We start from the raw sequence: 13,470 nt of genomic DNA on the forward strand, positions 1-13,470 counted from the left end.
ATAATAATTTGAATTAAAATTATCCAAATCAAAATTTGATAAAAAAAATTATATGTATTATATTACTATTACTGCTATATAGAAGAGCCGGTTTATAGAGACAAGATCGTCGTCCGTGTTCGGTCCTACTTTTTTATTTAAGGGCAAAACAATCCTTTGTGGTCCCACCCACTTTTTTATTTAAGGGCAAAAAAATGACGTTTTATACTTTATATTACCAACTCTTCTAAAAAGTAGATAGAAATACTTTATTATATTTCTATTTTTCTACAAGTAAAATGAGCTAAACCGAGAATATTTATCAAAATTTAAAAAATAGCATTTTTTCGTTTAAATAGAAAATCAATTTCTACTTTGTTTCGTTTTAAACATGTAAAATTAATTTAATAATTTGAATTAGAATTATCCAAATCAAAATTTAATAAAAAATAATAAGTATTTTACACCTTTAAATTAATCAAATTAAAATTGAAAGTATCAACTGATGCTTAAATATTGTTATTATTTTATCTCAAAGAGAGGAAAATAGTTTTCTTTTAAACAAATCTTCTCTTTTAAAAAGTATTAATAAATTTTCATAGCAAACACGAATATAATAAAGTTTTAGATACGGAGCACAAACTACAATATTATATTAATCGTATTTTAAACATAGTGTATATATATATATATATATTATCACTATCTAAACACAACTACATATACATAGATACACTATAATCCGAAGTGTTGGGCCCGTGCGCAGCACGGGCACAAGCCATCTAGTATTTTTAAAACTTGTCTGATCTTTCATTCACTCCCATTTTGCCTCTTCTGTGTTTTATTTTCTTTGATCTAAGAAAGTTAGAGATGCTAGCTAGGATATTATTGAACATCAAGGATTGTGCGGAGATTGACAATTCCTCTCTAGACCTATGTTGCTTAGACTATTCAATAATATTGTCCTACTTATGTTGATCTTCTAAAAGAGCACTACTTTAAAGGATCCGACGCGTATCTGTCAACATTTTTGAAGAGTCTAAACAACATATCTATGAACAACATGTATCATAAAGTTCAAAATTTGTAAAACAAAATAATTCTTAAAAAAAAAAAAGTCGATCGGGAAGCAAGACTAAATTGTTAACCAAAATAAACTTTAAAATAATTAATAAACTATTGGCCTGATCTCAATTCCTTCAACAATAAGGCCTCGCTTTGGAAATCCACGTTGCGGCTCTTGCATTCTCATTTCTATGCAATCATCTTCATTTTCAGTAAAAAAACTCACCCAATTCTAACTCAAACCATCCATCATCTCTAAGTTTAGGCAGCTGTTTATCATCCTCCATGATACTAGCTAGGATCCCCGTTGAATTTCTCGGGCCTCCCGTACTCCGTATCAGAGGGGGAGTTCCGCGGGCCCCTCATACTCCGCATCAGAGGGCAGAGTCCAATCCTCCTGTTCACCATCTGGATGCAAAAAAGCAAACCGTTTTTTGGATTCAACACCAGAAATTCTAACTGAAACCTCTGAGGGTCGATAATCAAACCCGTATCCATCTTTAAATTTGTAAACAAAGGAAGCTCTGTAGAATGTAAGTGGTGACAGTAATCCGGTCCGTATTGTACCCCAAATTTGAAGCCACCAAACAAATTTAAGCTGAGCGACCTCTCGAAACCTAAATAGGGGGAAACAGTGGTCATATATTTGATTAATACACGTATCTTTACTATGTATATTGATGGGAATAAAATAGACCCGCAAAAATAATATTCACGGTATTAGTGATAAACGCGGAACACTAAGTTATGGTTAAATCAGCAAGAATAAAATGCAGCAATAATGACACCAAGATTTTACGTGGAAACCCTTCTGAATAAGGGAAAAACCACGGCCAAGAGGAGCAGCTGATATCACTATAGTAAGGAATTTTACACTGTGTAGTCACGAGTATAAATACTCCAAAGACCACTACACACTCAAAAAGAAAAACACTCTTTTGATTTTTCCCACCTCACTACAATATCACTCACACTCTATTTTTCTTCACAGACTATTTTCTTACAGTCTATGGAATACCTCACTTTGCTCTCACTCAGATGTATTATCTGAGATTTTGGTGTGTTACAAATGAACCATAAGCTGCCTATTTATAGGAATGAATTTCCTATGGTGAGGTAAGCGCTTACATCACGATTATGATGAGGTAAGCGCTTACATCATGAAAATGTGAACAAAGAAATTGGCTTGTTAGCCAAGTCCACAATTGTTGCCAATGTATAATTTGTCAAAGGAAGAAAAATCTTCCTTTCTTAAAATATGGGATAGGGGACTGGACCCCACAAATCTCCCCCTCCAGTCCCATTCACCTGAAGGAGGGTACACTGGCTTCTAATTTGAGTGCATGCCGACAAGTTCTTTGCACGATTCGAACTTGTCTCTCGGTACCGCCTTGGTCAGCATATCTGCAGGATTTTCATTCGTGTGAATCTTCTTGACTTGGAACAATTCGCTTTCCAATTGCTCACGAATCCAATGATATCTGACATCGATGTGTTTTGTTCTCGCATGGTACATGGAGTTCTTGCTCAAGTCTATTGCACTCTGACTGTCACAATAGACAACATACTCAATTTGCTGCAATCCAAGTTCTTGAAGGAATCTCTTGAGCCATATCATCTCTTTGCCAGCTTCAGTAGCCGCAATATACTCCGCTTCCGTTGTAGATAGTGCGACACACTTCTGCAACTTTGACTGCCATGATATAGCTCCCCCTGAAAAAGTAAACAAATATCCAGTAGTGGATTTTCTGTTATCAAGGTCACCTGCCATATCAGAATCTGTATAGCCCTTCAAAATTGGATTTGATCCTCCAAAACACAAGCATTCATCTGATCTTCCTCTTAGATACCCGAGTATCCACTTCACAGCTTCCCAATGCTCTTTCCCTGGATTTTCGAGAAATCTGCTAACAACACCGACTGCATGAGCAATATCTGGTCGAGTGCATACCATTGCATACATTAAACTTCCGACGGCAGAGGAATAAGGAATCTTGGCCATTCTCTGTTTTTCCTCTGTTGTTGTAGGACACATCTTTTTGCTCAATTTCAGATGACCAGGAAGAGGTGTGCTAACCCACTTAGCACTCTTCATATTGAAGCGCCCTAGTACACGTTCTATGTACTTTTTCTGCGACAAATAAAGCTTCTTTTCATCTCTCGAACGAGTAATTCTCATGCCCAAAATCTACTTAGCATGACCCAAGTCTTTCATTGCAAAAGACTTACTCAACTGTTTCTTCAACTCGTCAATCCTGGAAGCATTTTTGCCTACAATCAACATATCATCCACATATAGCAGAAGGATGATAAAGTCACCATCAGAAAATCTTTGTACAAACACACAGTGATCTGAAGAAGTCTTCTTGTAGCCTTGCTCCCCCATAACAGACTCAAACTTCTTGTACCACTGTCTGGGAGCTTGCTTCAATCCATAGAGACTCTTCTTGAGTTTGCATACAAGATTTTCTTTACCTTTTGCCTTGAAGCCTTCAGGTTGTTCCATATAAATCTCCTCTTCTAAGTCACCGTGAAGAAAAGCAGTCTTCACATCCATCTGCTCAATCTCCAAATCAAGACTAGCAGTCAAACCAAGAACTGTCCGAATGGAGGACATTTTCACGACAGGAGAAAATATTTCGTCAAAGTCAATACCTTTCCTTTGACCAAATCCCTTAACAACCAATCTAGCTTTGTATCTGGGCTTCAAGCTGTGTTCTTCGGCTTTAACTTTGAACACCCACTTGTTCTTCAAAGCTCTCATGCCCTTAGGCAAGTTCACCAACTCATAAGTATGGTTCTCACGCAGAGATTTCATCTCATCTTGCATGGCTTCAATCCATTGATCCTTGTGCTCATCTTCCATGGCCTCCTCATAACATTCAGGTTCTCCCCCATCAGTGAGTAATACATACTCATTAGGTGAATAACGGGAAGAAGGAACATGCTGTCTAGTAGACCTTCTAAGTGGAATATCTGACTCATCCATGACTTCATGAGTAGGAGCATCTACTTCATCAATAGCAGCATCGTTATCATCATCAACATGCTGATCTGGAACATGATTCTGGGCATCACCATCGTCATCGAGCCCACCAACTTCATCAGCATTTGTATGAGGAACTTGGTCAAGATTAACTAAACCTTCAGAACTTGAAGATTTTATCTTCTCCGCTTTGTTAATATCTTCAATGGTTTGATCCTCCATGAAGATAACATCACGGCTTCTCACAACCTTCTTCTCAATTGGATCATATAGCCTGTAACCAAACTCATCAAGGCCATAACCAATGAAGATGCACTGCCTTGTCTTGGCAGTTAATTTCGACCTTTCATCTTTAGGCACATGTACAAAAGCTTTACAACCAAACACTTTCAAGTGGTCATAGGAAACATCCTTTCCATACCAAACTCTGTTTGGAACATTACTTTGCAAAGCAACCGCAGGGGATAGATTAATAACATGTGCAGCGGTCAATAAAGCCTCACCCCAAAAGGAATTCGGCAACTTTGCTTCAGAAAGCAAACATCTGACTCTTTCCATCAAGGTCCTGTTCATCCTCTCTGCTAAACCATTAAGCTGAGGAGTCTTAGGAGGAGTCTTCTGGTGTCTGATACCCTGTTGCTTGCAGTATTCGTCAAACGGTCCACAATATTCACCACCGTTATCAGTACGAATACACTTCAGCTTCTTTCCAGTTTCTCTTTCAACTGAGGCCTGAAACTGCTTAAAGACACCCAACACTTGGTCTTTAGTCTTTAAGACGTAGACCCAAAGTTTCCTTGAGCAATCATCAATAAAGGTAGCAAAATAAAGTGCACCACCCAAAGTCCTTGTCTTCATTGGACCACATAAATCTGAATGCACCAACTCAAGCAACACTGTCTTTCTTGAAGGAGGATGAGACTTGAAAGAAACTCTATTTTGTTTTCCAGCCAAGCAGTGCTCACACTTTTCTAATTTAGCACTTTCGAAATTTGGCAATAATTTCTTTTTGGCCAGAACATTTAGTCTTTTCTCGCTAATGTGGCTAAGCCTCTTATGCCATAACGTTGAAGAGCTATTGCTCTCAACTGCATTCACCATATCAACACAGGTAGAGGCCGTAGTCCAGTATAGACCACGACGCTTTTCGCCACGAGCCACAATCATGGAACCTTACTTTCCAGCACCATTGGTACTGACATATCCCTCATCATCCAAAACACCAACAGAGATCAAGTGCAAACGAACATCAGGTGCATGATTTACATTGTTTAAAACTAGTTTAGTTCCAATACTAGTTTTCAAACAAATCGTTCCAACACCAGCCACCCTGGATACAGTCTCATTACCCATACTCAAAGTTCCAAAGTCACCCGGAGTATAGGATGAGAAAAATTCCTTCCTTGATGTCACATGAGATGCGGCACCACTGTCCACAACCCAGCTTGACTCATCACAAGCAATATTTATCAGATCCGCATCAAGGACGGTAACAAGATCTTCTGTAGTGACAGCGGCAACACGATTGCCATCTTCTTTCTTTTCCCCCTTCTCTATTCTCTTTTTTCAAAATCCGGCAGAACTTCTTTGTGTGCCCTTTTTTCCCGCAATGATAGCAGTCAATATCTTTAAGTCTGCTTCTGGATTTGCTTCTATGATGTTCTCTATTTTGAGAACCACGATTCTTGCCTCTCCCCCTAGTGTCAGTCACCAAGACATCTGATGAGGAAGAACCTTGAGATTTTCTTCTCATCTCTTCATTTAAAAGACTGCTCTTGGCAAGATCCATAGAGATCACACCATCCGGAGCAGAATTTGATAATGAAGTTCTAATAATTTTCCAAGAATCTGGTAGGGAACCAAGTAGAAACAAGCCTTGAATTTCTTCATCAAAATTAATGCCCATAGCAGATAACTGGTTCATGATCCCCTGAAAAATATTCAGATGATCTGTCATTGCGGAACCATCGTGGTATTTTAAACTCAGCATTTGCTTTATCAGAAACATCTTGTTGTTACCAGTTTTTCGAGCATACAAACTTTCAAGATGCTCCCATAGGGTCCGAGCATGTGTCTCTCCAAAAATATAGTTCAACACATTATCGTCAACCCACTGTCTAATAAAGCCGCAAACCTGCCGATGCAACAAATTCCACTCTTCATCTGATTTATTATCAGGCTTTTTATTTCCAAAGACAGGTTGATGAAAATTCTTGACATAGAGCAAATCTTTCATTTTGCCCTTCCAAATGACATAATTTACGCCACTCAAAGTAACCATTCTACTAGTGTTGGCTTCCATTGTTTATCACAAATACAAATACTATTTTATTCGAAGACCAAAGTAATTCTTTTCTGATGTGGAAGTTCAGACTGTGCTGCAACCACAGAGCATACTCAGACAGAACCTTGGCTCTGATACCACTTGATGGGAATAAAATAGACCCGCAAAAATAATATTCACGGTATTAGTGATAAACGCGGAACACTAAGTTATAGTTAAATCAACAAGAATAAAATGCAGCAATAATGACACCAAGATTTTACGAGGAAACCCTTCTGAATAAGGGAAAAACCACGGTCAAGAGGAGCAGCTGATATCACTATAGTAAGGAATTTTACACTGTGTAGTCACGAGTATAAATACTCCAAAGACCACTACACACTCAAAAATAAAAACACTCTTTTGATTTTTCCCACCTCACTACAATATCACTCACACTCTATTTTTCTTCACAGACTATTTTCTTACAGTTTATGGAATACCTCACTTTGCTCTCACTCAGATGTATTATCTGAGATTTTGGTATGTTACAAATGAACCATAAGCTGCCTATTTATAGGAATGAATTTCCTATGGTGAGGTAAGCGCTTACATCACGATTATGATGAGGTAAGCGCTTACATCATGAAAATGTGAACAAAGAAATTGGCTTGTTAGCCAAGTCCACAATTGTTGCCAATGTATAATTTGTCAAAGGAAGAAAAATCTTTCTTTCTTAAAATATGGGATAGGGGACTGGACCCCACATATATCTCAAGAAAAGGATAGCGTCTCCGCTGAAAAATGGTGAACTTGGACTCTGGTAGTGAAGTCCATTCCCAATATCCTGGTGTGTCAGCCCATGCAATATTAAGATCCCTTGCACCTAAGAAGTAGCATTTCTTTCCACTCCTTTTTTCCAGTGAAAAACTCTGTAGTACAAATGCATATATATAGTAAGTGGACTGATGGAAACTATCAGAAAAATATTAGAAGTTGCAATTATTCTCATATCAATAAGGTGAAAAAATATATCTTAAAATATTGATAATGTTAAAAGAAGTTTAACTTTTAAGAAGCGAAACGTGACAAGTATTTTAGGACGACAAGTTGACAATTGACAATTAACACACCGGTATACAGATCAAAAAAAAGAAATGACAAGCGTTTCAAATATTTTCAAAAGTACCATCCTCAAAAGGCCCCACCCCAAAAGAGGGGTTGGAATTGGTAAATTCTTACTAGAGGCAGGTTTCAAATTTATGAATTTCTATAGTGATCTCAATTTAATATATAATAATGATTGATTTCACATTTAAATATTTATAGATATCTAGTAAATATTTTAATCATATATAATGTTTGAACAAAAGCTATTAAGTGTATGTAAACCCGCAATAACACTCTCCATCCACCAATTATACTTAACCACACTGGTTGATTACACCTAACTAAACAAATGCATATCACTTAAATATAGTTAAGTGTAAGAAGTGCATGTCTACTGCTCATAATGTATCAACAAGTAGCAAAGCTAACGAATGATATGAACATTGAAAATTAAGAACTCAATATAGCAGATTTTAATCCATATGAAATTAAATTCCAAAAAAGTAGCATGAACATCTTTTATAAACAATATCATGCGCTATTGTCACCTTTGTACGGAAATAATCACCTAAAAGAATTTTTCGGAAAACGTTGACTAGTGAAAAAATAAAAAACGTATATTAGAAATAATTCATTAATTAGTTGGACATTTCAGATGACATTTCCCATTTTTATAGAAACTTTTATACTAGAAATAATGGTATCGCCATTTATAGGCCTCCGGGATGTAAAATATATGTATTGGATTCAAAACATAACAAAACGACTCCGTGATGCAAATTCAACTATTTTCATAATAGGATAGAAATGTTTATATTCAGATTTACATCCAAGAAGAAATAATGGTGTGACTATTATTTTTTCGCGAGTTTTATACTCCAACTATTAGTTGTTAAATCCCTTATATATATATATATAATAGTTCAGGTATGATAGCTCTGTCTTTACCATTAACTCAATAAAAAAAAAAAAAAATTAAAAAAAAACAAACAAGTTAATTGTGTTTTTTCTGGTTTTCTTTTTTACCTTGCGACCTTCATCAATTAAGAGGGAATGATGGGAGAGATAAACATAGAGGTCCCTAAGTGATCGGAAATAGGGGATTGGAGTCGGTGATCCGGCAATGATTGACCGATAATCCGACGGCAAGAATTTTGCCCAAACGGAATCGGAATTGGCGGCGGATCGGAGAGATGGAGAGACTAAGGAAAGGCGGCAAACGTCCCGCGGGCTCGTTAAGGCTAAGATCTCGTCAAGACATGCCTCCGGCAGCATCCACAGACAACTACTCCCATCTTCTTCACTTTCTCTTTCTCCTTCTCCATGGGTGTATTGGCCGTTACATTTCGTGTTTTCGCCCTTTTTAAAACTAAATTGCTTAAGGGTTAAGCTTGGTTTAGAAATTAATGAACTGAATCTCAGAAGGAAATTAATGAAATCCATAGATAGATTACACCAATCACCTAACTAAAGAAAGTCAAAACCATAAAGAGAAAATACAGTTCACAAAAGGTTGGAAAATAAATTCTCCCGACCAAGTTCAAGCTGGGAGGAGAGAAATTATATTAGATTTAGAGATAATAGTTACAAACACCTCAAGTATTTTTTTTTTTTTTTTAATTTTCTATATGAACTTTTTCCTATCTAAATTATCACCAATTAGTTAGCAAAACACACATCAACTATTAGTTGTTCATTTTTTTAGTTGACGTAGGAAAAGTAAACAGTAGATAGTTGAGGTGTGCTTTGCTAACTAATTGGTGATTGTTTAGGTAGGAAACTCTCACACCTGATAGTTCAGGTAAGAAATTAAAAACAGAGAAAGTGATACTTGAGGTGTGTTTTTGACCCATAACTCTTAGATTTATTATATTGAACACATTTCACAAGTGAATACTTGTTGGAGCGAGATAAATTATGTTTGATTGATTACTATAACAAACACATTCCACGAATGGATTAGTTGATTAACTAGACTAAACTAAAGAAAGTCACAAGAATCATAAAGAGAAGTAAAGTTCACAAAGCCCAAGAAGGTGATAATCTTGTATTACATCAATCTGTAGGAGCTTTATATGGAGTAACAAACTAAATACTTCAAAGCCACCTCTGATAGCTTGGAAAATTGTATGCAAACCATAAAAGGAAGAGGGTCTAGGAATACGTTACTGATTGCCTATTATGGAATGAAGTACCGGGGGCAAAGTATGCGTGGAATATTGCAAGTTAGACTGACATTCTATGGGCAAAATGAGAGAATCATATATACTTGAAGGTAGTGTAACATTCTATGGGAAAAATGAGATAATCATATATACTTGAAGGTAGTGTAACATTCTATGGGAAAAATGAGATAATCATATATACTTGAAAGTAGTGGCATAGGCAGGATATTTTGTAAGCAGTATTGACATTTAAAAAGTGGACAAATGCACACATCACTAAAACAACATCATATTAAAAAAAAAAAATATAACAAATTATATGAATAGAACATATTCAAGTACTCCTCCGTTCCTTTTTACTAGTCCAATATTCTAAAAAAAAAATGTATTTGTTCATTTAAGCAAATGAAGGGATATTTTGTTTTCAATTTTAAACCCTTATCATGTAATTATTTTCAAAATTTATTAGAATACTAGTAATCAAAGTTAGATTTCTAAATCCAAATTAATGTGTGCAACTTAGTAAAATAAGTAAATGAATGAATTTTCAAAAGGAGTACAAAGTCTATACTAGACTAGTCAAAGAAAATAAAGAAAATACGTTATTACAAGTTGAAGGGCTCTAATTGATGGAAGTATTCACCACTTCAAAGACAACTGCTGGTACTGGAAAAAGTCTGCAACATTAAGGACAAACATGCTGATGGTTATAGACAAAACGGGTGGTTGCAAGTAAATGGCAAATATACTATTCAAATTGGCTATGAATAGGGAAGAGGAGCTGGTAAACACTGTCGTTGGTGGAGAGGTGTGTGAAGCAAGACTAACATCCTTAAATATAGCTTCATATGCTGGATTGCAATTGCATCTATAGGAGGCTGCTGCTAGGGATAGATTGGCTGGAATGGGGGTCTGGACACTCTTGTCTACTATGTGGTTGTTGACTTGTTGTCCTGAGACTATGAAGCATTTGTTCTTTTTGTGTGTGTTCATTAAACATGCTTAAAATAGATCCTTAAATGATTGAAGATCCAGATACGACATACTGATCTTAAGTGGCTACCGAGCATACTGGCGAGGAGAGCTCAAGGGAAGAACTTTTCATCGTTTAAATATTGTAAAAAGTGAGCTTTTGGTGACTCTGCACTTGAACAAGATGCAAATGACCACAGTACTCTCCGTAATGAGCTTGTCTTCTTCAATATTGAAACACGAGTTGTCGCCACATGGCCAATAAATGGCACCATTCCAATAAGCTCCATCGAACGAGAAATTTATGTCACGACGAGCAGGAAAAGGTGGACCAAAGACTCTCCGTTTCTTTGTTTCAGATGAGTAAATCTCTATCCGATAGTACTGCTCATGAGTGATATGCAAACCACCTTATAATGAGGTGATTGCCATGGATCAAATGCTACGTCATCCCAAAAACAGCCTTGGAAATTTGTCCTTCTCCATCAGAGTTTCATAATTTTGATAAATTGTCGGGTAGTTGGGTTGTGTATGTAGTAGTTTTTGTCAGGTACGCGAGTGCGATAGCTCCAGCAAAGCAAAAGTCCATTGCAAAATTTGCCGAATTCTAATTTCAGAAGGGTCATGTACAAAGCAGAGCTTCTTGAATGGTGTTGGAATTGGATTTTCCAGGCTGAGGGACACAAATTCATGAAAAGGGTTGGTCGAGAGAAAAGAGTTGTCCAGAGGAGGCCATGGGGAGGGTTAAAATGGGGGATTCTGACGCAGGTGAGTAGGGGCTACTGATTAGAAAACTCCATTGTATCGAGACGCATTTGAATCGAACGAGTGATTTGACCAGCAGAATGGAGAATGATCTCCGTCAAGAGTCCTTCATTAGAGAACATTTCATTCGCAAAAGAGCCCTTTCAGATCTTCATTCTAATCTTTGGCATTATAGTTCTATGTAGAGTTGGAATGCAGAAAGATAAAACAGTGGTGTGTAGTGTACATGTTATATATCATACTCCATTATAAGGGGAAAGCCCCAAATGAAAAAATTGAATTAATTACCATATTGTCCATTAAAAGTTAAACGGCATTTTTATCCTTTAAGCAAATGCTAATCCTATAACATTTTCGTACAAAAATGTAAATGTACATTTTCATATAAAAAAAATAATACAGTCAAATAACCACTTTGAATACACAGAAAATACAATGTACCATGAACGACTTAGAAACTGTGAAACCGTCTGTTTCTTCAGCTTCTTATTTAATTCCTATACAATTTATCATAAGACTCTTGATTAGTTATTACTCCATCCATATTCAAGAATCATTTATGTAACGTCTTTACATTCTCCAGAATTAATTCTTGGTGGAAGTTACGGAAGAAAAGAATATCAAAAGTCACGAATTCTGCATATTAGCCATTTGAACAGGCTAATATCCTCTTGTTTGGTCAAATACATTATTTTTTTATTTGGTATGGAATCAAACTCTAAAAAATGCACAAGTTTGGTGCATGTGTATCTGTTTCCTTTCGTCTCATTTGAGTTGTCGCTGCCATTTTCCTTTTGATCTATTATTAAAAGTCGGTGCGACATTTCAAAAAGTATAGAAAGTTGATCAATATATACTTATTCCTTTTTAAATTATGAGGCTGGTGTGATTTTTCAGATAAGAAAAATGAAGGGGAAGAGTGAGATGTACGTTTTTTAATTTATCTGTTGATATTTTTTTTTTTTCTAATTTTGTTGAAGTTTGATTACTTAACTTTTGTCTAACCATGATTATATCATCTGATCGTCTTTCAGGTAGTTTGCTTTTAAACGACACTGACTTTCAAATTTTTTGAAGCACAGTAGGTATGACTTTATTATTAACAGCCAAAATTTTCTATTTTTCAATTTTTTTTTTGTCTTTTTGTACTATCACAAGGTAAAACTTTAAGGTATTTAGTCTAACTACGCTAGAAAATAAATGAAAATTCAAGGAAGATGGTATTGGACAAGAGAATATTTGAAAAGATATATACCTCTGAATGATTATTATTTATCCAAACAGTAAGGGATTTATCATTTTAACATGTATTTTATAAATTTACTATCTAAGTGAATTCGAATGATGGAACATCTGCTTACGAATGTTTAGTCACATATTTCCTATAGTTGTTTCGAGACATATATATCTTCTAACTTTCTTTTGACTTATGCTTTAACGTTCTTTGATTTTTAGTGGAGATGGATTACGTGGATATATTTTTCTCTTGTTACTAAAATTAGTAGACAGCCAAGTGGTCTACCAAATAAGAGGAAAATAAATTCAAACTAAGGAATATTCAATTTTATAATCTAGAAAAGTTTATAAGCAATATTTAGCTGGCCTAAATATTACAATGATATTATATATTCTCATCACTTTGTAAGAACAGTCAGACATCTAGACTCCAACTTGCTTTAGAATTAACGCATAGTGAGTACATTTTATATCTTTTTAGCAGATATTTTCGCCCATTTATGTAGAGTAACTTAGTGTATCAAAGATGAGATACATAAAAAGATGCTATAAATACCTACACACTTATATGTAAACTATTTGTAACTTTTATATTATACATGCATGATATTCTTATTTTTATTTCAAGTTTATTTTATTAATGTGCCGCTTCAAATTATAATAAGCTTACTTAATTGTATGGTCATTCGTCAGGGTTTTTATTCTATAAGGGGTTAAATATTTTACAAAAAATAATATCATTATGTTTGTGTATGATTTTCATAGTGTAAGGAATAACAAATATATATATAATTTGTATATTTGTTTTAATAATTCAACCCCTCATTAATAGTGTTTGCATCTCATTCCGGGCTTCAAGATTTTAATAAGTTGATTTTTTATTTTGCGCGGATTGCCCTTCTTTTGGGGTGGTCTTTAAATTTTGCCCC

General features: G+C 35.5%; 1 protein-coding gene and 1 pseudogene across 1 annotated transcript; both read right to left on the bottom strand.

Moving 5' to 3' along the window:
* Positions 1-1,167: 1,167 nt before the first annotated feature.
* On the bottom strand, positions 1,168-9,070 carry LOC132615982 (putative F-box protein PP2-B12). Its single transcript, XM_060330581.1, has 3 exons — positions 8,430-9,070; positions 7,107-7,225; positions 1,168-1,661 (listed from the first exon to the last, which is right to left on the bottom strand). Exons 1-3 carry the CDS (start codon positions 8,844-8,846, stop codon positions 1,382-1,384), a joined length of 816 nt encoding a protein of 271 aa, XP_060186564.1. The 5' UTR covers positions 8,847-9,070; the 3' UTR covers positions 1,168-1,381.
* Positions 9,071-10,102: 1,032 nt separating this feature from the next.
* LOC132612950 (F-box protein At5g07610-like) lies at positions 10,103-11,605 on the bottom strand (annotated as a pseudogene).
* Positions 11,606-13,470: the final 1,865 nt, after the last annotated feature.

The sequence above is a fragment of the Lycium barbarum genome, chromosome 10, assembly GCF_019175385.1.
Source record: "Lycium barbarum isolate Lr01 chromosome 10, ASM1917538v2, whole genome shotgun sequence".
In the NCBI taxonomy this organism is placed as follows: domain Eukaryota; kingdom Viridiplantae; phylum Streptophyta; class Magnoliopsida; order Solanales; family Solanaceae; genus Lycium; species Lycium barbarum.

Coding starts and splice junctions, on each gene's coding strand:
- LOC132615982 (XM_060330581.1), bottom strand. CDS start 8,846: ATGGATTTCATTAATTTCCTTCTGAGATTCAGTTCATTAATTTCTAAA. Junction 7,226..8,429: donor TAATTGATGAAGGTCGCAAG/GTAAAAAAGAAA, acceptor TTTGTACTACAG/AGTTTTTCACTGGAAAAAAG. Junction 1,662..7,106: donor ACTTCACTACCAGAGTCCAA/GTTCACCATTTT, acceptor CCCCCTATTTAG/GTTTCGAGAGGTCGCTCAGC.